Raw genomic sequence first — 24760 nt, 5'->3', positions numbered from 1 at the left:
TCAAGAGTTCATGGTTCGTGTTTCTTTGTCGTTTAGTGACACAAGTGCTTTGTAAGAGTGACAGTTAAATTATGCTATTTAGCGAAATAGGCGTAGCGTAATTGTTAGTGGCGGTTCTTGTTGACTAGCTGCTTTCAATCTAACCTTTCAGTTCAAACTGAAGATTCAGGGCTCAATTACACACTTCCATTGCTGAAATCAAAGATTCGATTTTTCACTGTATAAAAATCACAGATACCCCACTGTAACTTTGCATTTAAACAACAACAACAAATTAGGAACGGCGTTAATATTTGCGTTTATAGCAAAGCGCAAGAAAATTCTAAAAACAAACGAAAAAATTAAAAATAAACAAATAAGTAAATCTAAATGTGTTTATTTGATTACACAGTTTTGTTTACAGACATTTTTTCTTGCATTTATATAGTTTCAAAACAGTTAAAATAAGATGATTTATATTACATTTTCTGTTAACATATTTCACGATAGAAATTCAACATTAACTTTGAGACGTAAGTCATCTGGCAAAATCAGTTATACATGCAAAAATAAACGATAAAATCAGATATGTATCACATTACAAATACAATTTCCTAGAGACACGTTACTGAACATAGAGAGAAACTTTCCACTATTTAAAAGTTTCAAATGAAAATCCTAAATCTGGGCTAATTTTTACGAAAAGCAAGGTACAATTGAAGGAATATTGATGAGTGTTGTAAGAGCGATCTTTGAGCAGCGTGGAAACTACATGCTATTATTTCTACACAAATAGGTTACTATTTTGCACACATCTGGTACAGTTGGCAACAGGAGAAAACATATAAAGGTATAACTTTTATATTCCTAATGGTTCTTTTTAACAAATCGGCATTAATCTGCATTATAATACTCACTTAATACTTATTGTAAAGTCTTTAAATGAATAATTATAAGCGAAGCTTGTAGGAAACCAACAACAACTAGAAAAAAAATCAAATTTTAATGCTTGATTGTATATTAGAATTTCTCACTTAATTATAGTATTAGTGTCGGCTTATTCTTCACAGTACTACCTGGTAGCTGCAGTGGGCACAGCACAGATAGTCTATGACGTAGCTTTATGCTTAGCAACAAATAAATTTCTTACAATGACACTGCACAACAAAGTTTTTGGTTCTTGAACAGTGTTGGGTGTTCCTTATAGATTTTTGGCTGCTGATCACGAAAATCACATTCAGATTTGCCCATTAAGTACCGTTTCTTCGAAATCTTCAGTTTTGTCATGTTTTTTTTTATATTTGTGTCCAAAAATTTTTGTTTCTGTAAGAGACCTATGAACAACGTTTCGTGCAGTCTGGGCATGTCCAGGCAAGAAATAAAGCCAGGTTGGAAGCTGTTTTTTGAACGTATGCAGCCCTGGCATGCCTGGGCAGGCCGAGCCAGCTTTACACTGTCTCAGCAGGCTATAAAAGTGGCTTGCATACACAGATGCTGCTCATTAGAGTAATATAGATCTTATAGTGTGTATGTATTGTTTCAAAATATAGCATTGCTTCAGTAGCACTGTAACAAGTAAGTTAGATGTTATAGACGTTTCACAGGATGATTCGTGTTGGTCAATATGTCTCGTCAATGTCGTAACAGCCACGATACATTCTGCTATATTTGTGGCGAGTATACGCTTGTTCTTCAGAGACGCTCAATGACTGCTCTTGTGAAGAAAGCATATCATCTGTCCTTGGGCTGTAAAATTGGTGATCAAGACCAGGAATTGGCGCCTCACATTTGTTGTGCGACATGTGTTGTCTGTCTGAGAGCTTGGCTCAGAGGCACTCGAAAGATAATGCCGTTTGCTGTCCCGATGATATGGCGAGAACAGAAAGACCATGTGACGGACTGTTAATTCTGTTTGACTAATGTGTCTGGTTTCTCTGACCAAATAAGAAGTCAATTAAATACTCTAATCTGCCTTCAGCAATGAGACCCGTGCCACATGATGACCGTCTCCCAATTCCGAAACCACCAGAGAAATGGACCTTAGACGAATCAGATGAAGAAACTGCAATGCAGGGAACTGGCAGTGACACTGATCCGGATTTTGAACCGTGCTCCTCAGGCGATCCACATCTCATAACACAGTCAGAATTAAACGATCTGGTCAGAGATTTGGGTCTCTTAAAAGCAAAAGCCAAATTGCTGGGTTCAAGACTGCAGAAATAGTGTTTGCTGTCACCAGGTACGAACATTTCTGTTTTTCGAAGCCGCCAAGATGATATAACCAAATTCTTTGCACAAGTTGTCAGTCTCTGTTTCTGTGTTAACATCGAAGGATTGTTCTCTGTTTTGGGTTGTGACCATGACCCGCAAGAGTAGCGTCTCTTTATTGATTCATTAATGTTAAGCCTCAAAGCTGTTCTGTTACACAATGACAACGTTCACCCTTCAATACCTGCTAGCTCTGCAGCACACATGAAAGAAACCTACAAGAACATGGAAATGTTGCTGAAGCACATCCAGTACAGCAAGTACAACTGGAATATCTATGGAAACCTGAAAGTCGTTGCTCTGTTACTGGGACTGCAGCTCGGCTATACAAAGTATTGTTGTTTCATCTGTGAATGGGACAGTAGTGCCAAAGAGTCACATTATTCTAGACAGAGCTCGCCACTCCGTGAAAAGTTAGTTCCAGGACAGAAAAAAATGTGGCGCATGAACCGCTTGTCAACCCGGCAAAGACTTTTTTGCCTTCTCTTTACATAAAATTGGGACTTATGAAGAATTTAGTGAAAGCAATGAACAAAGAAAACGAAGGTTTTCGTTATTTAAGACAGATCTTTCCAAGAATAACTGACGCCAAGATCAAAGAGGGCATTTTTGTTGGCCCTCAGATCAGACATGTTATGAGTGACAAGCGGTTCGAAGATCTGTTTGCTGGGCCGGAAAGACGTTGTTGACAATTTTCTTGGCAATTACAGAGCCCCACATTACATTCAGCTGATAGACAAACTTCTCAAAGCATACAAAACAAGGAAGTGCAATATGTTCCTTAAGATTCATTTCCTCCACTCACACTTGGACTTCTTCCCCGCAAATCTCGGTGTTGTCAGTGACGAAAACGGTGAAAGGTTTTACCAGGACATTGCTACAATGGAAAAACGATATCAGGGCAACTGGAATCCGTCAATACTTACTGACTACTGTTGAACACTGCAACGTGATGCACCAGACATTGAATACAAACGAAAATCAGGAGCAAAACACTTTTAATTATGTTGAACTTAATAGCGTATTAGAAACATAAACGCAATTAAATGCGTTATTGCTGGTAAACAGTAAACTTCTCAGAGTTTCTACGTGATGAAGCAAAATCAAAACTATATTTGTGCATACCTACCAAGTACCTGTTACAATCAACAAAAACTTTTCAGGAAGCAAAACTTTTCAAAAAAATTGTTGTGCAGTGTTATATTTTCTGTTACTTAAAACATTCGCTATTTCAGTAATAAGGGCATTATAATTTGACGGTAAAAGAGTAGTCCAATAGTTGGAGGTAGGTGATGTTGACAAGATGGCTTTCCACTAACCTATAACTACTTAATTATGGAGAGTTACTGCAAGTAGCTCTTGGGTAGCTCTGTGCGAGTTACAAAACGAATAAACTTTACGTTGTATCATGTTCAAAGTATATTTCAATATTGCTATAAAAATATAGTCCTTTCTGAATAGACAACTTCCTCAACAAATAAAATGTGGTATTAACTGCATCCAATGTATGTGAAATAATTATAACAAGCAATATAAACTACGATAAGTAATGGGCTACATTGAATTTTATCTTTATGGTTTGCAGACATACTTTTTGTTTCTTATCTCCATGTGATGTACGATATTTCAGTATTTCTCTACATATTATGTAAGTTATGTCCATTAATACTAGTGTATTTCAACTTAACACAGAATTTTAACGAATAGATGTTCTGGCAAATCTCCAGTAATTCTGCTATTTCTACCTAATTACTGGAAGGAAAATCAGTGAACCTAAAAAAAATACCACATTTGTTACATTTAAACCAGCCTAATACAAGAGTTTATTAAATTATATGGCAATAGAAGTTTAAATGTTTTTAATTTCGCGCAAACTACACGAGGACAATCAGCGCTAGCCGTCCCTAATTTAACAGTGTAAGACCAGAGGGAAAGCAGCTAGCCATCACCACCTACCGCCAACTCTTGGGCTACTCTTTTACTGACCAATAATAGGATTGACCGTCATATTATAACGCCCCCACGGCTGAAAGGGCGAGCATGTTTGGTGCGACGGGGATTGGAACCCGTGACCCTCAGATTACGGGTCGAACGCCTTAACCCATCTAGCCATGCTGGGCCAGTCTAATCTGTAACTTTGCGCTTAACAACAACCAAACTAAAAAATAAGGTTATCCCTTTAAGCTTACTGATTACAATTAAACATGTTTAGATTAAGATTAATTTAAATTAGTCGTAAAGAATCCACAAATAAGTGTGGTGGTTTTACAAAGTGAGTGATTTCAATGCATACATATAAAGGTAAAAAATAAATTATTGTTATTACACTCGATTACTTACTTATTTCAATTGAATACACAACTAAATAATAGTCTAATTTAGAAGTTAGACACATGTATTTATAAAGTTATAGAGAAAATGAGGCTCAGTTTATGTTTTATCAAGCAATGAACATATGTTTATAGAGATGCATTCTCTTTAAATGAAATAAATACATATTTTAAGTTTAAAATAAATTCTCAGGGACAATTATCTAATATCACAAATACTTTTCTATTAACATAGCATTTATAAAATGCAAAAAAAGAACCATCGAAGAAACATTTCGTCACCTGCAATATTAGTTTCTTAAAGTTTAAAGAAAATATTTAATTTTCACACAATTAATAAACTTAAACTCTGGTATTAAGACAAATGAGATTTTCACTTTTGAAAAAATCTTCAGTTTATCATGATGCGCAACAAAATGTGTGATTTCATTTTTTATAGAAATGCTGTTTGAGAAATGTAGAAACATCCATTCATGTGAAAACTTAGAAATAATACCTCACTAAAATGTTTAAGAACGCTCTTACCAAAATCATAGAACTTAATATTTTATAACTCATGAAGATACTAAAAGTTTCTAATATATTCATTACTTAACTACCTGAATATACTTTCATATAAAGATCAATAATGTGAGAAAAGAATATAGACTTTTAAAAAAAAGATTTATATCACCAAAATATAAAGAACAGAAAGAAAATAAACAAATGTATATTCCTAAAAGCCAAAAGCATTACTCATAAAATTTGTTTTAGCGCAAGATGTAGGGCGAACTATTTATACTGTGTTTACGCCAAGTTCGATTCGTGAGTTTTAGCGTTATAAGGCCTAAGCTGTACCCGTCAGGTTCCTATCTGAACAAAGAATGGTTTTAAATTATAAATAACGCCATACATTTCTAAGAAAACATAGCTTGAAACTTTAGAAGAAAGTATGCGAAGCTACCTATAATTTAGATATATATTGAATATTATTGAACTCGTGTTTTCTTCATCTGTTCAATTAATAAGACAAAAATATAACTCCACTCATTATGCTGATAAAATTATGATCTTATTGTGAAAAGAGCAAAGGAACACGAACCACGAAGCCTCACTTTCACATACCGAGCCTGCTAACAACCAGATAACACCCTATTTCCTTATGATGTTGTTATAAATCTGTCACATATCTTATAGAATAATGGAATTTTATCTTATATGATTATTTATGAACAGCCACATTTGATAAAATTCCATTATTCTATAAGATATGTGACAAATTTATTTAATATCGAGGTTTGTTTAAATTACATTTGTATTTAGAAATGTACATAACATATATTGTTAAATTTGCATTGAGACATTCTTGCCTATTCGCTAAAACTGTAGAAGATTCCATGATGTAAGAATAAACAACACGTGCTTTACTTGTGTATCTTCTGCATTGTTGCACAAGGTGAAATATCATGAAGCTCACCTCACGCTAACACAATGTGACCAAAGCAATGTACCAAGACACAGTATACGTTACCGGTTTGTTACGATTGATATACTATAATTATCGAAAGCTATAGTTGTGATTATTGCTTATTAATCGGGAACTTCAGATATTTGATCACTAATGTTTACAGATTGCGAATATCACAAACCGTCTAATTTCAGTGGATTAACTTTGTACGATAGTGTTTTTACGAAGACATTTTATAACTACAGCTGTAAAAACAACAACTCACGTGTGATCAGCTAAATTATAGCTAGTAAATTGTATTGATATCAACTCGAAATTAATTCATTCATCATGAACCCTCGATAGGATATCAAGGATCTTCTGGATCAGATAAAAGACTCAGATCTATTTGTAAGTTTTAAAGCTTTTGTATATAAACCAATATTTGTAATGTCTGTTATTATAAACTATATTATTATTTATATGTAAAAATATATTTGTATTAACAAAGAAAACTATGTGTATTAATCTTGCTGGCAAATATAAAATTTGATACATCTTGATATTTAATTAACTTCCAAATTTAAATTACAATTTAACCCAGTTTTAGACTATTTCAAATTGTAGTACGTAACAGATAATAGTAGCCACAGAGTCGGAGTACAACTGTTGATTATCTACCTTCCTTTTATCAGTTTAAAATTAGAGAAAGCTTTTGTATAACTTAGCTAATAAGTTCTCAACAAAATTACAAGGTAGTTTATATCTTTGAAAGAAGCGTTGTAGTTTAATTTAGCTACAATGTCTTAGTGTGTAAAATAAAAACGAAATTCAAATTAGCTCTAAAAAAATCCGAGAAAAATAAATATAAATCTTTTTAATTGATTCAATAATTAAATAATAAAATATTCCATAGATCAAGACAATTCTATAAATAATATTCAGTTTTACGTTATTTCATTTTTGTTTAATTTTAAAATGTTTCGCAATATTATTTTCACAAAAACTCGTTATATTACTAAATACCTCCACGAGACCAGTCACAATAAAGCTTAACTTCTTTATTTTGAACATTTTAACGTCCTACTCAGCTTAACAGTTGCTTTCAATTTAACAGGTGGACGTTTTCGCAGATTATTTTACAATGAAAGACAAAGTTATGATAGAAGTTTAAAAAGGAAATGCGTGTTTTTCTGCCTAGCTTGAAAATTTTTATGTTTGACATACATTTCCCTCCGTTTTTCTTGTTCCAAGTGTTCTTTGAGTCTAAGGTTAAACTCTTATGGTATTTATAAGATAAGGCACCAGGTAGCAGTTATTTGTTCAATTACACTGTTCTCTCTTAAACTCACAAATAACTTATTTTGTAGAGTTGAAATAGAAACCTGAGCGCTTTCTTTGGGTGGACCTTGCGAAAGCACTCGGGTTTCTATTTCAGTTTTACCAAGACTTCTTGGACCTACGTTTTTTAACACATCATGAAATTATTTTGTACAATATTGTTTTCATATGCTTGATTATTTGACATTTTTGTTTGTGACAAAGGCACTAAACAATCTGCCATTGTTTGTAAGCGGCCACGCATAGATAGGTGATTAGGTGGCTTGACTAGTAAACTGAGGATCACACGTTTGAATCTCCGTCCCACCAAATATGCTCGCTCTTTCAGCAAATTATAACGTGTCGTTTAATCCCACTATTCGTTAGCAGAAGAGTATTCCAGGAGGTGGCAGTGAGTGGTGATGACGAGATACCTTTTCCCTAATCTTTCGTTGCTGAATTAAGGACAGATAGCCGATGTATAACTTCGCGCAAAAATTCAAACTAACGGTTCATATTTTTGAGCTTCTTGCCTTCTCGTGAAGGAGGGTAGTTAACAATAGCCATTATTTACAATAAGCGATTGATTGAGACTCTTGTATGGAATATCTTATGGTATCGTATGAACACTAACGCGGGTTGCAAGTAAAGAAATTCTGAACTCTCCCATGTGGTTAGTCAAAATCCGCTTAATGATAACATTATTTAAATTTAAACTTTGTTTACATTGGCTGGACTTGAAACTAGGTAAAAACTAGTTTAACGTCATTTAAGATATTCAAACTAATTTTAATTATTTTTTTATTTTCTGTAAATATGGTATTAATACTTTATTAATATTGTAAAATAACATTATTGTCATTTGTATTTACAATGAATTTATATGGATATATATGCAACATTTAATTCTTATTTGGACAAAATGTACGTATGAAATATATTCATTTTTCAGTGTCATCTATCGACATAAACGTGTGGCTTCGATTTGAATACCGAGATTTATTCATCAGTGATTTTAAAGAGAAAACTTCATGTTACAGTAAAATTTTAGTGCCCAGGAGCTTGGTGGTAAATAGGAAAGGTAACATCTACGAAATTATGGTTAAGATTTTTCAGTTTGTCCAACAAAGATAGTTCTTTGTTCGTCTTTGCGCTTTAACAAAACGTTAACATTAACAATGTTGGAAATTAAACTTAGATGGATTTAAATATATACCAACTATCTCTGAATGAAAGTACCTATTCAGTTTACTATGTGAAGTGTAGGTATTAACTTTATACTTTACAATATTTTTTGTGATATAATGTATTACACGAAACGTGATTTGTTTGTTTTAACTTTAAACATTTGACTATGAAGTTCTCAATAATTTATCTACTAAGATTCTTCTGCTTACGTTTAATAACTTGATTTGAAAGCTAAGAATAAAAAAGAAAATTGAAAATTTGGTGCAAATTAAATTTATTTATCAATATATGTTAGAACTCCAGAAAAAAAATCGAAACACTTGTTTGGTATGTATATAAAGTATACCAATTATAATACATTTGTGTTAGGACTAAATCAATGTCTTATGGAATGTATATCTGATCATAGTTATGCTACATCAGCTTAAAAAAAAGAAATTAATACCGCAACAATATATATATATATAGATTTTACCTTTTCATAACGATACGAATATATATTTATATATTCGTATCGTTATGAAAAGGTATTGATGTTATCTTATATATGACAACAGCTCTAAGGCTTTTTTAGTAATCCTTTATTAGTTCACGTTGTGTTTTCGTAACCTCAATCTAATTTTTTTGGAGCTAGTAGGACCAAACGTACAAGCAGATCAGGGAGAACCTGAGATGTGTACTTATCCAAGTAGCGTAGCCTTATAAACATTTATTTGAGGTATCAGAAAAGCCTTAAGTGTTTCTAGACGTAGTTGGTTGTAGGAGGTAGATCTGCAGTGCCGCAGAACCTCCGTGTCTGGTTCTTTTCAGGATCCCGGGAGTCACAATATTTGAGTTTCATTTCACACTTCTACTCTCAAGCCAGCAAGTAGAAACGTGGTGCACATTTTCAAGTATAATAGGTTTGATGACCAACAAAGATACAGCCCGGTAGGAAGTATAAAAGCAATTAATGATAATGAAGAAAAGTGATTTGTATTTCAGGGTTTCTATGGATTATGATAAAGTCTGAATCATGCAGCTTATCTCTGTTATTCTTATAATATTTAATACGATAAGGCGATGTTTATAGAAATATCTAAATGTTATATTCAAGTAATAGTATATTTTGAGAACGAATGAAAATAGTAAATTCGCAGTTAAAACGATCCTTCAACTGAGAAAGTAATTGCCATAAAAGATGATTCTATTCATAATTATCCATGTAAGGTTTAACTTGCATAGAATTTTCGCCTGATATATAACTGTAAGCATGCAATTTATTTATCATTATTTGGAATTTATCTGTACTGTTTTCGAATAATGCAAAATGCAATATACTGATAATTATAGAGACAATTTTGCTTAATGATAATTTTAACATGTAAATTTAAATAGAAAGTTCTAGAAAACTATTTATAAACAAGGCATTTGCAATCACATTTTTGTATTGTAAAAATGCGTAAGTATATATAACTTTTGTAGTTAAATGTATCACAAATGTTTGTAAAATTAAGGAACTATTCAGCATTACAAGTTTTACTGCTTAGTTAAAGGGATTGCAATAAAAAATAAAACGATGAATAATGTTACTGAATGCAATATTTGGGTTGAAGATACTTGGGTTAAGATTTCCTTCTACTGAGCATCAATTTCAAATTAAGAAAGACATCGATCTGATATTTATTTTTATAGGTCTACAGGCGAATAGAACAACGCTAGTTATTACTGGATTTTTTTTAAATACGCAATCGATCTTAACCACTTAATTCATTAGACTAGGTTAAATCTATAGAATTCAGAGTGTAAAACAAATCGCTGAAGACTACATTTAGAATGGACAGGTTAAATAGAAGTGCAATTAATTTAATTGTTTGAAATATAAGTAAAGCTATAGGAGTATTGTCGTAGAAGTCATTCTAATACAATCTAAAAATAGTATTTAAGACAAAATTTCGTCAGTATCAGAAGCTTTTTTTAGAGATAATTTTTAATTATGAAATCGGATAACTTGCTGAAAATTAGATAAAGTTACATTAATGTAGTTTATAATCAACCAAAACTTTTGCTCTGACCTTTTTTGGTTTACTAATAATTTAAGAACTCTTGAATTCACAATGAGAAGGAATCATTGTCATAATTATTCTAAGGAAAGTGTGAGTTTTACATGTACTAAATTTTATATATTAAGTGATTAAAGTTAAAAGTCAAATAACAATCACAGTGATTTAGATATTTTTCTCATACTTACAGTTTAAATCTAACGTGACTGAACTGGATAATGGAGATCCAATGTCACTGTTTGAAGCTTCACAAACGAGAGAAGATAACAAATCTTGACGACGGAGTTCGGGAAGCACAATTTCGTTTCGGGAGAAACCTTGGGGCGTGAGAGTAAAATTATCCTTTAACACTTTTCCTTCTTTCTTCCATGTCAGCGCTGGAGGCGGTCTTCCTGTGCAAGAAAAGTCGGTATATCTTTTAATACACGATAACAAAAGCTTACGTATCAGTTAACATAATAAAACAAGTTAAGACAAACTTTACAAAGCTTTGTATATTCTTTGGTATAAATTAACTTTGTCAAGATTGTTTTACCCTTGGTGAATTTGTTAAACATTCTTAGTATAAACGTCTAGTGAGAAACAAGGATGTCAGTACTGTTGCTATTTATCTAGCTTTATCATCTTTGTGTACGTTACATCATCCATTATTCCTTTGTTTGGCGATGTGAATGTAACAGAATTTTACTAAAGCTTAACATTTGTTGTTAGATAAATAGCTACCAAAGGAATTTTGGAGTTTCAGTGAATGTGTATAAGTGTTATATCACGTAAGACCTAAATAGTGGCTGTAACTAAGTTAAAATTATCCGGTTTGTGTGTTTAATATATTAGCTTTATGCATATGTTAATAGAAAATTGGTAATAATTATTATCTGTACTATAATGCTTTTGAAAATAAATGAGTAGTTTTTAATTGTAAATCTGGTTTTATAATTGTGATTACAACAACTTCTTCGAGGAGCAAAAGTTTGTTTACAGAAAATAGAGTATTGCAGCAAAATACTTTTACACAATGTAACAATTTGTTTACTTTTTCTTGTTCCTGGGCAAAAAGTGTTATTTCCCAATTGCTTATACCTAAAGTAAATGAAAAAGATCTATTTTTCTCTTCAGACTTGGGATTTGTGATCTGGGTAATGAAATTTTCAAATTTACCTATTTTCCAGAACATTCCAGGTAGATTCATTGCCAAGTAGCAAATGGAGAATTTTCTCGAACTTGCGAGGATTTTCAAGAACTTTCTAGAATGTTGTAGAACTTACGAGAATTTTCTAGAACTTTCTAGTAATATATATACTAATTCAGTTTAGTTCTAGCTGCCTAAGTGAACACATGGACCTATCTGAATTTATCAGATATGGCATCAAGAAGCTGCAAGCGTTCTCCAGACAAATTTTACTATGTATGTGGTCAATTTATCAAGACAAGGGCGAAAAAGTACTCAGTGACAGCATCTGCTAAAATGTGTGAAGCCTACAAGACATATTTCGGCATGCCTGTCAGGGATCAAGACAAACCCTGGGCACCTCATTTTACCTGTGAACACTGCAAAGAAACTCTAGAAGGTAAGACGGACAATTATTGCTTGTTTGAATAGTAAGATTTTATATTGTACAAATGTTAGACCTTTTAAAATTTAAATATCTTTTATTTTTTAATTTCCAATAGTATAGAAAAAAATTATTATATATAAGATAATTTACACGAACCTCTTACACATTAGTTGTGGATGAAACAAATTTATTCTTCATAATAACAGTTATATTTTGCTCTTTTGCAAGATAGAACATCGGGGAAAGTAGAGCCATGAAGTTCTCAATTCCAAGAATTTGGCGTGAACCCACTGAGTACTCACGCAATTGCTTCTTCTGCATGGTGGACCCTACCAAACGTCGGACTGGAAAGAAAGCATCTGCTGTCGTGTATCCGGACCTTCCATCATCCATCGCACCAGTGCCACACTTCCCTGAACTTCTTGTACCGATTTCGTTAGAGAGGAAGCAACCATTCTCAGAAGAGAGCAGCACATCAGAAGAGTAGGTAAACGTTGAAGATCCAGATTGCAATTTCAGAGGTGCAGCTGGTAAGAGAAACCAATACTACCCCAACCAAAGAGATCTCAATGACTTGCTCAGAGATCTTGATCAAACAAAGTCGAATGCCGAAATTATATTTGGGGGCTGATGCGTGAAAGTGATTTACATTTTAGTTGCAAATGTCGGTAAACTACTCACTTCTAAATATTTTTGTTCATTTTTGTATAGCTTTAGTATAATTACATGCAAATCTTGATTCATATGTTGTTTTAGTCAGACCTTTTGAAAATGAAAATGTGCAAATTTACCCGTTTTTACATAAAAAAAATGGGTTAATTTCTAGATTTCATTATTCAGGTCGCAAAAGCAAAGTTTGAAGGGAATAATGACCATTTTCTGTACTTTTAGAACATAAGCAATTAAGAAATAATACACTATCCAGGAACAAAATTTGTCTTACGTAGTGTTATCAGCAAATAACTTTTTTAAGAAGATGATCCTGAAAATGTTTGGAAGGTACATAATCAATACTGAAACTTATAAGAATGTCACATTTTTTAAAACTAGCTTACAGTTATTGAGTTGACATATTAATAAATAAATTGTACTTCATTTGATATTAGTAAGCTTAGATGAGGTTAAATTAATAAGCTGAAAACTTACCTCCATCAGCTTCACATATAAGAAGCAACGGGGATCCTTCGTTGTAAGGACCAATTAATCCGTGGAGATGTTGACCAAACTTATCCATAATGATTATTTCGCGAGGTGGAACTGAGAGAGACATAAACGTCGAGCTATGATTCATAATGACGGATAACTGAAAGCATTCATTTAAAATGGATACTTTTATAAATTACTATTATTCATTTACGTTTTGTAAGTATATTATAAAGGGGAGGAGAGTCAAAATTCGATTTCGTGCGTAGAATAATCATATTAAACTACGTTTGAATTTTTTGATCAGTTTTTTTGTGACTTTCACATAATAATATAAAATGTAATTCCAAAACATCCTTATATATATATATATATATGTATAAATTATTTCCAAAATATCCTAAAATATCTAAAAAAGCTAGGACTTATCATCTCTACAAAATTAACAATGTTCAAGTCTTTTTTTTTTCAAAGGATAAAATTGAAAGTTATTATTATCCAATATGTTGCCACAGTATGTATGAAATATAAGAAAAACAAATTATACCTGTATGTAATATATGTGTTAATGTATTCCTTTCTGAACACAAACTGAGTCAATATTCTGAAACTTGTAATAGTTGAAATGCAGTATTTTAGAGTTGTACCGGGAGAAAACAAATCGTATCTTTTTATGTAACGATAAAAAGTAGGGTTTTTGTTTTTGTTTGAGAATTAAATAGCTGTTCAACACTTATTTGTGTTTCAGAGCAAATATGCCAGACGTAATCTGGAAATATATATATAAACTTTACCTGTCAATTTCAGCAATTTATATTTCAAGATTTGTATAATTAACTTGAGATATTATATTTAACACATATATATTCGATAGTAGAAATGTTTATATTCGTATCATATAATATTACCGTTAACCTTTTTATTGGATTAGGTGAGTTGAATACATTACTATTGCGTGGCCTGTTTCTCCTTTAATATCAGAGCCCGGCATGGCCAGGTGTCTAGAGTATTCCATTCGCAATCTGAGAGTCGTGGGTTCGTATCCCACTCTTGCCAAATATGCCCGCTGTCTCAACCGTGGGAGGATATAATATGATGTTCAATTCCAGTATTCATTGGTAAAAGAGTAGCCCAAGAGTTGGCGGTGGGTGGTAATGACTAACTACCTTTCCTAAACTATAGATGGCTTTCACAAGTAGCCCTTGTGTAGCTTTGCGAGAAATTCAAAAGAAAACAAATCCTTCATATCAATATACAAGATCGTTAGAACTTATACAATTGCAATATTCAAAGGTTACAGGAAATTGAATTGCATTCTATAAAACTAATGTATAAAAGATCGATATTAGTTTGTCTTGGCACATAAAAGTAAAACAAAAGACTAAATTTTGCTATGCTACGCTACATTATAATGAGAAAACCTGAGATCTGATGGTTAACCAGCATAAAGAGAATTGAATTTTTATCACGAAAAGAATTTTTTTATTACGAATATGTCACGATACAACAGCAATAGACGAATTTGATTAGTAGTCATAAGATAAGTATGTTTCGCACGTATTAAGTTCTAAATTGTAACTATAAATACATATACACAAATACACGTATAAGGTAAAATATGTATTAACAGGTCAGGTCGTTTTATATAAAAAATCAATTCAAAAATCTATAAAAGTTTTGTGTAACTCTGACGTTCAGATTTGACCACAACTGTATTTCTCTTTCTCAAAACAATTATTAATTAGTACCTATCGTATTTTATTCTTGATTGAAAATTCTTTGAAAAACGTTCGGATGTTACTTTTATGCGATTATAACGTTTCCTAAACATTTGTATTGCATATGAAAACCAATAAATCTATAAGCATTTTTAAGAAGTACATTACAAGCTATACAGTTTGTTCAGCCCTCGCAAACTTAACAATATTAAGAAATAAAACTTATGGAACAAAAGCATAAAGTGAATTTAAGATTTTGTGACAAATATGTCATACCATAATCATTAATATCCTGTTCAAAAGAAAAAAAAAGGAAACTGGTGATTTTTTTAAATAAAATAAAACCGTATTTAGTTCATTCTATGCAGTACAGCAGTTTTCTGAAATGTACATATTGATTTTAAATGGAAAAAGGCTCATCAAAACAATGCGAATTCTCTAACAGTTAGCTTTGTCTGGTACCAAAATAACGTTAAGGTAATTTACTGAGCTAGTAAATATTATATGAGGGAATAATGAAGGGAATTATACGTACATTAATGCACTTGTAGGATAACGTTTCTTTAAAAAAATCTAACATTATTAGATTCACGTTCGCGTTCCAAAATACATAAATATTTGTGCAAGTAAAAGAGATGTCAACTGAATTTCAAACATTTCAAATTCTAAGAAAGTTGCTCTTTCAATATAAGTACTTCAGCCAGGAAATGTGCATCATGTATATTGCATGCGAACTGTTGAAGACTATTTTAATCATTGAACAAGCTCTTGGCTGAATAATTCAAACAACGAGAGAAGTTGATGTTCACCACACCTACAAGCAAGATAAGTTTATTTTACCAATCACGTGTTTTATTGTGCATAGCTTGTTTAAAGTAGTCATTTGTGTTTAAAATATTCTATGTTACTTTAAAATAATAAAATTTAATTTGTGAAAACATAATAGCTAAGTCCCAGATAAAAACAAAAATAACTATAGTAAATCTTACTGGTACTGATCATGTTACTTTAAATATTTATAATCACTCTACATTGTAATAAAAACATTTTCCTGGTTGTAAGTTGTTATAGATGAAAATACAAGATGGTGGCTGAAACAATAAAACTTTCATCCTAGAAAACTTTTAATAAATTATGAAAAGTTTTTCCCTGTTTACAATAGAAGGATGTATTGTCAGATACAATGACATTACATCAGAGTAATAGTTGAGAAGCGGTTATATATAAATAGTTATAAATAGGATTTTTACGTATGAAAGATTGTATAAATTGAACATTGAAATATATTTTTGTGAACTTTGGTAAATACATTGTAAAGTCGTAATATATTTAAATACATCTTCTCAGTTATTTTGAATAGTAATAAAATAAACAGAAAAGCTATAACCTTTGAAATTTAATCAACATAATATATTTATGCTCATAATAGTAAGTTTCAATCATTATTAGTTCACAAATGGTTAATTTTTATTTTTATTTATATAATTTTGCGAAATATTCAGTATAGAATTCCATAAAATCATAAAAAGTAAAAAAGAGGCAATAGTTGTTTTTTTTTTCTTTTCAATGCTTACTGGTATTGTCGAAAGCTGAGAGACCACAAACCTTCTTCATTTCTACATAGAGAAAGCAACGAAAAATGATGGTACATCAGGTACAAAAACGAAGCTTTCAAAGAACATCAGATAAAGAAAAATTATTTGACTATTCTAGAATGACATACAAAATAACAAAAAAGGAATTGAAGAGAGAAGTGACAATGGAAAATAGTGAAGAAACTAAAAGTTGGTAAAACAACATAGATACACCAGAAAGAGAGAAGAAAGCAATTGGAAATGGCAACGAGAGACATTGAAGTGATCTACGTATTTAGAAATAAAAAGAGGAGAAGCTGTTGACGAATGAAAGTGCAGCAAAACAGAGATTAAAACAGTACTATGAGGAAGTACTTACCACGAAAAAATGTGGGAGAAGAATTGGAGGAGACACCACTAAGAGAATAGTATGCTTCTTACTGGATGTCAGTGGAGTGAAAGTCAAATAAGTAGTCAGAGAAGTGAAGAGAGACAATGATGAAGGTCCGACACAGATTGTCATCGAGATGGTTAAGGCACTAGGAGATGATTTACATGTATCTCAGAACGGCTTGTATGGGTATTAACACTTTTATTATGAAAGCAAAGAACAACATTTCGACCTTCCTAGATCATCTACAGGTTAACAAAAAGAGAGTTTACAATGGTTACTACCCATACCAGCCGTTCTGGATTTCTCGTCATCAAGGAGATGATTTTGTTGCATATCTATTGACCCTGTTGAAAAACACCTGCAGAATGGAAAGAAAGTGCATTGATACCAATATAAAAACAGAAAGCAGCTGTAATTGCGTATGGAAACCATAGAAGAATAACACTGATGGAGCATCTTATGATAATGAAAGAAGAGGTACTGGAAATAAAAAGGAACAAGAGAAGTTGTAGACAAAGACGAAATACAGATTTGTTTTCGGTCTGGGATAGGACAGAGAAGCGTTCTTCATACTGCAATAATCACAAGTGAAGTACGTTGAAGAAAACAAAACATTATACTACGCATTTGAAGATTAAAGACAGCATATGACAGAGTGACACGAGAATTAGTGTACTGGTACCTTCAAATGAGAGAAGTGCTCGAAAAGCTACTCAGAGTACTGTGAAAAACTTACGAAGGAGTGACAACAATAATGAATATGGTATGTGGAGAAACAGAAAAGTGTGAAGTAAACATTGGATTGTACCAGTGGTCAGCCATTAACCCCTACTGTTTTTCATTGCCACATGGGTCCCCTGTAAGAGTTATTATTTATCGACGGCCTTGTCCTGAAAACTAAAAGTGAGAAAGACCTACGAACGAAGTACGGTCCGAAATGAAGGATAAAATGAGAAAGCTGTAAGAGATAGGATCCAAGAAAGTTGGAAGACGTTGAGGGAAGCAGTCATAGTCATAAGTGACAATAGTTAACCAAGGGCACTGAAATTAAAATGTGTAATATTGTGATTAATCTGGCGATCTCGGAGTTACGTTTAAAAGATAGAGTGAAAGTAAATTTTGAAATCCACATCTGTCGAGATAGAGAATATGTGCGCTATGAAAAAAACCAACAACACCAAAACATTACTATACTATGTCATAAGGGAATAAACTTTCTACAAATGTTCTGCTTTTGAAAAGGTATTTTTACGTTTCTTCTTGAAATACCAAAGGAACTATAATTTACTGTCAAGATTTGCGCGAAATTCTAAACAAAGCCTTGTCCATCACGAATTTAAAAACGCAATTTTTAGCATTATAATCATTCAGATTTGCCACTGAGCTACCTTGATGCAGTTGTATGAAAAAAAACACATTCATAGAAAATTAATATTTGAATAGACAAGCCAAATAAAATCGAAAACAAAGTTTAAAACAGCAAGGCTCAGCATGGCCATGTGGTTAAGACACTCGACTCGTAATCTGAGGGTCGCGTGTTAGAATTTTCGCCACACCAAACATGCTTGCCCTATCAGCCGTAGGGGCGTTATAAAGTGACGTTCAATCCCACTACTTCTTGGTAAAAGAGTAAGTAGCCCAAGAGTTGGATGTGGGTGGTGATAACTAGCTGCCTTTCCTCTAGTATTGCACTGCTAAATTAGGGACGACTAGTGCATACAGCCCCAGTGTAGCTTTGCGCAAAATTCCAAACAAACCAAACTGAAGTAGCAAATCCAGTTCTGTGACGAATGACGTTCAAATGAACAAAAGCAAGCCGAAACATAAATAAAATCCAAGACGCTGCATAAATTAAAAGGACACACATTGTGGTTTATACATCGCCAATCATTCTTAGCCTTCGTTCGCCATGATGAAATTCATATAAATAAATATCACCAAAAGAAATAGAAATTAAGTTTGTTTGTTGTAAGCTCAAATCTACAAGGCATGGTCGATATAAGCGTTTGCAGAAGGCTGGCTGGAATGTTCTTCCAAATGGTGAAGATGGATTCACGAAGATCATGCACTGTTTGAAATTGACGTCCATTTCTATAGACTTCCCTTGCTATCCACCCCCAAACATTTTCAATGGGGCTCAGTTCGAGCGAACACGGTCAATGGCTCAAAAGAATCACGTTATTCGCCAGGAACGGGCATTATGGATTGCAGAGTTGTCCTGCTGAAAGATCCAGTCATTTATTACAAAAGTGAGGGCCTTCATTCAATAAGGATGCTCTCTCCATCATGTCAATGTAGCCAGCCGCTGTTTGACGCCCCTGTATAACCTAAAGCTCCATTGTTCCATGGAAAGAGAAAGCACCTCAAATCATGATGGAACCTGCTACACTGTGTCGTGTAGCAAATGTCTCCAGTGGGATATCCTAATCGTGCGAGTAATGTTGGAAACCATCTGGACCATCCAGGATAAATTTTCTCATCAGAGAACAAAACCTTCTTCCACTTTTCTACGTCCCATGTTTGGTGCTTCTCACCAAAGTTTAACCGAGCTGTTTCTTGGTGTGGAAGAAGGCATGACTTTTGAAGACGTTTATGATTTTTAAAGCCTTTCTCTCGTAGATAGCGTCTTATTGTTCTTGAGCTACATTCTGCGTCCGTAAAGGCCTTATTTTGGTTCGACGATCGGTTGGTGTATTGCCGGACAACCCGTCGAATCGTCCTGCTAAACGCCGGCAAAATTTTCTTAGGCTGATCACTTGAAATTCTCGTTCCGTATCACTCAGGTTCTTAAAAAAAAATTGCTACTGCAGTTTTACTACTTCCAGTCTCATCAGCGATAGCACGTTGAGAGAGACCTTACTTTTGCAGCTCGAAAATTCTGCCACGTTCAAACTCTGTCAACTTTTTAGCCTTTGCATTGTTTTTACTCATTGTAACACAGGATATATCAGTGGGAGATGTTGACAACGCTAATTCTTGAACACAAATGAATAAATTTCGTTACGTATTTACTGATTAACGCTTTATTTCAGTATGGTCTTAAACTTTTGACCAGCTAGTATTTAGGTTAATTTCATAATGTTCACATTTTTCCTATTAAATGCTATTTCTTTTATTTTCTCTTTTCTTATTTTCATCTTTCGAAGCTCTACTCAAATAAGTGGTTGAGTCTAACAACGCAAAATGCATATTTTTCTTTATGTTCATTGGCCTTAAGATTTTGGCCAGCAGTGTATTTTTCAAACTATCATTTTAAATATGCATCGGAGAAATTAAAAATAGAATATTACTAGTTATCATGCTCTAAATGATGTCTAAACCATTTTATAATTCTCTGTGTAATTTCTTTTCTTTATTTATGTGTTGTTTTCTAACAACAAATAAATATTTTAATGACTACGAAATATTAATATTCTGATTATGGCCTACACAGTAAAATATATCACAAAGGTTCAACTGACTAACATAAAATAAGTCAATGCAAATCAGTAGGCCCGGCATTGGTAACGCGGTCGACTCGTAATCTGCGGGTCACGGGTTCGAATTCCCGTCTTACCAAACATGCTTGTCCTTTCAGCCGTGGAGGCGATATAATGTTATGGTCAATCCCACTATTCGTTAGTAAAAGAGTAGCTCAAGAGTTGGCGGTGAGTGGTGATGACTAACTGCCTTCCCTCTAGTCTCATACTGCTAAATTAGGGACGGCTATGGCAAATAGCCTTATGTGTAGCTTTGCGCGAAATTTATAAACATACATACAAATCAGTGAGTAAGTTTTCATACCATAGTAATTCATACTATCTGAAAGAAAGACAACAACTTTGGTGATTTCATTGTTATCAATATATAATTTTAATATATTAATGCATTCATTGTGTTATTGATGAAAAATTGTTTCCGAATAAACAGATAAATCGACCTACAAATAGCAAAAGGCCGCAAAAATTGTATTCAAGTGCAGCGTATTAATTACATTTTCCTTATTTTTAAATATTTAGCTCTATATTATCTTAATAATGTACTTTATAATTACTAAGATTAAAACAGTTTTATTTTTCACAAAACAGCTGTCATTAAGATAGTAAAAATGTTTGTTTGTTTTTGAAATTCATAAAAGCTACATGAGGGCTATTTGCGCTAGTCGTTTCCAATTTAGGAGTGTTAGACTAGAAGAAGAGCAGCTAGTCATTATCGCCCACCGCCAACTCTTGAGCTACTCTTTTACCAAGATATAGTGGGGATTGATCGTAACATTATAACGCCCCCACGGCTGAAAGAGCGAGCATGTTTGGCGTGGCGAAAATTCTGACGCGCGACCTCCAGATTGCGAGTCGAGTGTCTTAACCACATGTCTTAACTATGACTCTCTTAAGATAGCCAAATGCCTCGTCATCTAATTAGTGACGCGCATGAATGGATTAACGAGATTCCCACTGTCCCTATCTACTATCTAGCGAAACCACAGCCAAGGGAACGGGCTTGGAGAAATCAGCGTTTTAAACCTTGCTTTCGATTTTATTTTGTTCGGGGATTCGAACCCGAGACCCTCAGATTACGATTCGAGCGCCCTAACCACCTGGTCATGCCAGGCCGATAGTAAAAATACACTCAGAAGTAGAAACATTAGTTAATATTTACTTTATAGTAAGACAAGATATTAACTTCTTACGTGGAGAGTCAGTGTATGAATAAATGTCTATTATCATCCCCACTCCCCTACCCTTATGCATTTTAGGAGTCGCCATGGTTATACATTATAGTCAAGATTAGGAAAACCTACAATAACAGAAATGAACAACGATTAACTAAAAAATGTGATGTCGTGCAATATATTAACTTTAATCAATCCATATTGACCGAAGTTTGGGAATACGGAAGGATTTTGAAACAGTATAACACTAAACATATTCGTTTTTCTTCTGTACATTTTCCTGTGGGAGAACAGGAAAGACTTCGGATTTACAACTCTAAAATCAGAGGTTCGATTTCCTTCGGTGAACATAACAGGTAAAGGCAAATAAAACGTGACATATGGGCAAAGCTAAAACATGTCAGATACTTTTGTTTTACAAATTATATAAAGGGATGCTTTGAAGTAAAACCAATCACATCAGATTTAGAATTATTGATTTTTTTTATGCTAAAGACAACCTATCTGGAGATCATATGATGTTAATTTCATCCATGTCTTTAAAGTTAACTAATTAATAATTTTTTCTAGCAACATATTCACATGCATGTAACGTATGAAAACCCTCATTTCACATTTTGAACAACCGTTACTATATCTTAATAGTGGATGTACTTTTAAATAAACGTTGGAAACAAAAACTTTTAGGATTTCTATTGAACAACTTAGAGACTAAATTTATCTGCGTCAATTTTGTAATCCTTATAGTGACAGGTTCGAGTCTATAAACTTTAGCTAAGAATCGTTTTTTGCTTTACCATAAATTTAAAATGATCTATATTTATCATGAATGTCACAGGTAATTTTGAAATTATGTGTATTTTTAAATTAGAATAGATTATATTCTCGGCAATTTATTTCTAGCCCTGCATGTTAAAATGGAAGAAATGTTCTGCTTTAAGAACATTTTAGGCCACTTTCACTTGAAACACTTAAACATTTTGAGAAAGTTTTAAATGTTAAATATAGATATAAAATAGCATACATTAGTTTACATAGGCAATGCTGTAATAAATGTTTACTATATATTTCAATCGTTTGAAAGTTAAGCATATAAAAAGAAGTTTTTCTAAATAATTTTCTTAAATTTTATTAGTTTATAGATTACTCCCTTATTGTTCCTTGTGAAATAGGCGATTTTGTTTTTCATAATCAAAATATGTTTATTCTTTAACTATTTTTATATATTTCTGACTTGTTATTTAATCATTATTGGAAGGGAAAAACTTGATAAAATGTTCTCCCCCAAAGACTTAGAAAATCTGTAAAGGCTTTGTTTTTGAAAGGATATTTATTTTATAAATGGTAATCTAATCGAGACAATAAAATGTACTGAACTGTTCATGCGAAAGTCTTGTAGGATCTCAGTAAAAGTTGTGAAAATAGATATGGACCCTTCAATCGATTTCTCCAGCAATAACAGTAATGACAAAGAAGATTTCCCTGTCTTGACTTATCGTTACTTTGCAACGAAGACTAAGCTAGAAGGATATATATATATATAGAAAAAGTCTCTACTTGTATGGTTAGCAAAGAACATGTATGTGTGATTCTTTCAACAAGAGAAAATGGGAATCAGCTTCTCTCTGTTTGTGCTTCATGTGCTGTGCAACATCGTAGTTTTTGGCCATATCAACTATTAAACACATTTATGCTTCCTTGGCCAAAATTATTTATCTTTTCGTGTCAAAGAAAGCAGAACATTTGGAAAGAATGCAATGCATGCAACATTCTTTTCAGGGTAAAAATAAATAAATTATAAGTTATAAATTAAATAAGAATCAAATATTTGGAAAATGTAATACGTACATATATGTGTGCGTAAATATTTTTTGTTATATTCGTGCTTAAATTGCTATTTTTAGTTAACTATGAAATATTACACTGAAAAAGGAAACAAAAAGGAAGACAACGAAGTAATTTATACTAACTTACGAAGCAGTTCTTAAGATGGGAGTGAAATACTTTATGCAGTTAAAAGTTTCTGGTAAGATAAAATGTTCGTATCTTTATTTCTAGTGCTTTTTATAAATTTCATGCTTCGCTAAAGGAGGGATATCTGCACTAGTCGTCTATAATATAGGAGTGAAAAATATAGGGAAAGCACCTAGTGATCACCACCAACCGCCAACTCTTGGGTTACTCTTTCACAAAATAATAGTGGGATTGACCCCACGGCTGAAAAGGTCGAACAGAAATCTGAGCTCGAGAATCAAAGATTACGAGTCCAGCACCCTACTCACATGGCCATTCCGGGCTTTTGATATTTGTTATTGTAATCTAGCATAATTTCTTATCCATAAAATGCAACAAGTAGAAAATGATTCTTAAAAATAGTGTTCCTTTATTAAATTATATGAATTTAACAAATAATATTTAATTATGGTCCCTCCCCCACTAACCTATTATGGCTTGTTTAAGAACATAAGAGTTTTTATAACAATAACGATAAAAAATGGATGTTGATAGCTCTTGTTTAGCTTTCTACTTAAAAAAAAGAACAAAATTACTTATTTGCATAAATGTTCAAACATCTTAGAAGTCTTGAATTTGAACCCGCGATCCGTGGATTGTTTTATAAGGCAACATGAATGGTAAGTAAAAAGCTTTCATTAATTAACGCATTTAAAAATATAAAATGTTACTTGATACATTTACTGATCAGTAAGTATATTTAATTTTATTTAATTACATCTAAAGGTAAAAAATGTATATGCTTAAACGTGGTAAAAAATAACAACTGAATCATTACTAATGGCCCCAAGGAAATATCATTATTATAGTTATATCTGGTTTGACGGTCATGATTGATCAAATAAAGTCTACCTTATGTATCGATACAACGAAAATTACTATGACCGTTGTGATCTTAAAATTACTGATATGCTAATAGGTTTTGTCTCACAGAGTAGCTTGTATAAAATTGACAGAAAAGAAATTAACTAAATGCTGAAACTAAGCTCCAAACATTACTGATATGCTAATAGGTTTTGTCTCACAGAGTAGCTTGTATAAAATTGACAGAAAAGAAATTAACTAAATGCTGAAACTAAGCTCCAATTAAAAATAAGCTTTTACGCTTTAATATCAGCAATTGTGCATCTATATATTGTAACGTATTTACTATTAGTT

The 24760-nt window shown here is 32.7% G+C and overlaps 1 protein-coding gene across 1 annotated transcript in view; it reads right to left on the bottom strand.

Moving 5' to 3' along the window:
• LOC143239362 (protein turtle homolog B-like) overlaps window positions 1-24760 on the bottom strand; it is a 124805-nt gene that overhangs the window by 30773 nt on the left and 69272 nt on the right. The window contains exons 3-4 of the mRNA XM_076480361.1: window positions 13256-13366; window positions 10742-10945 (exon numbers count right to left, since the gene is read on the bottom strand). Of these exons, the coding sequence (XP_076336476.1) occupies window positions 10742-10945; window positions 13256-13366 (315 nt within the window). The remainder of the gene's footprint in view (window positions 1-10741; window positions 10946-13255; window positions 13367-24760) is intronic.

The sequence above is a fragment of the Tachypleus tridentatus genome, chromosome 13, assembly GCF_004210375.1.
Source record: "Tachypleus tridentatus isolate NWPU-2018 chromosome 13, ASM421037v1, whole genome shotgun sequence".
NCBI lineage: Eukaryota > Metazoa > Arthropoda > Merostomata > Xiphosura > Limulidae > Tachypleus > Tachypleus tridentatus.
Note: the sequence above shows the minus strand (reverse complement) of the source record. Positions and strands in the feature narration are given on the sequence as shown.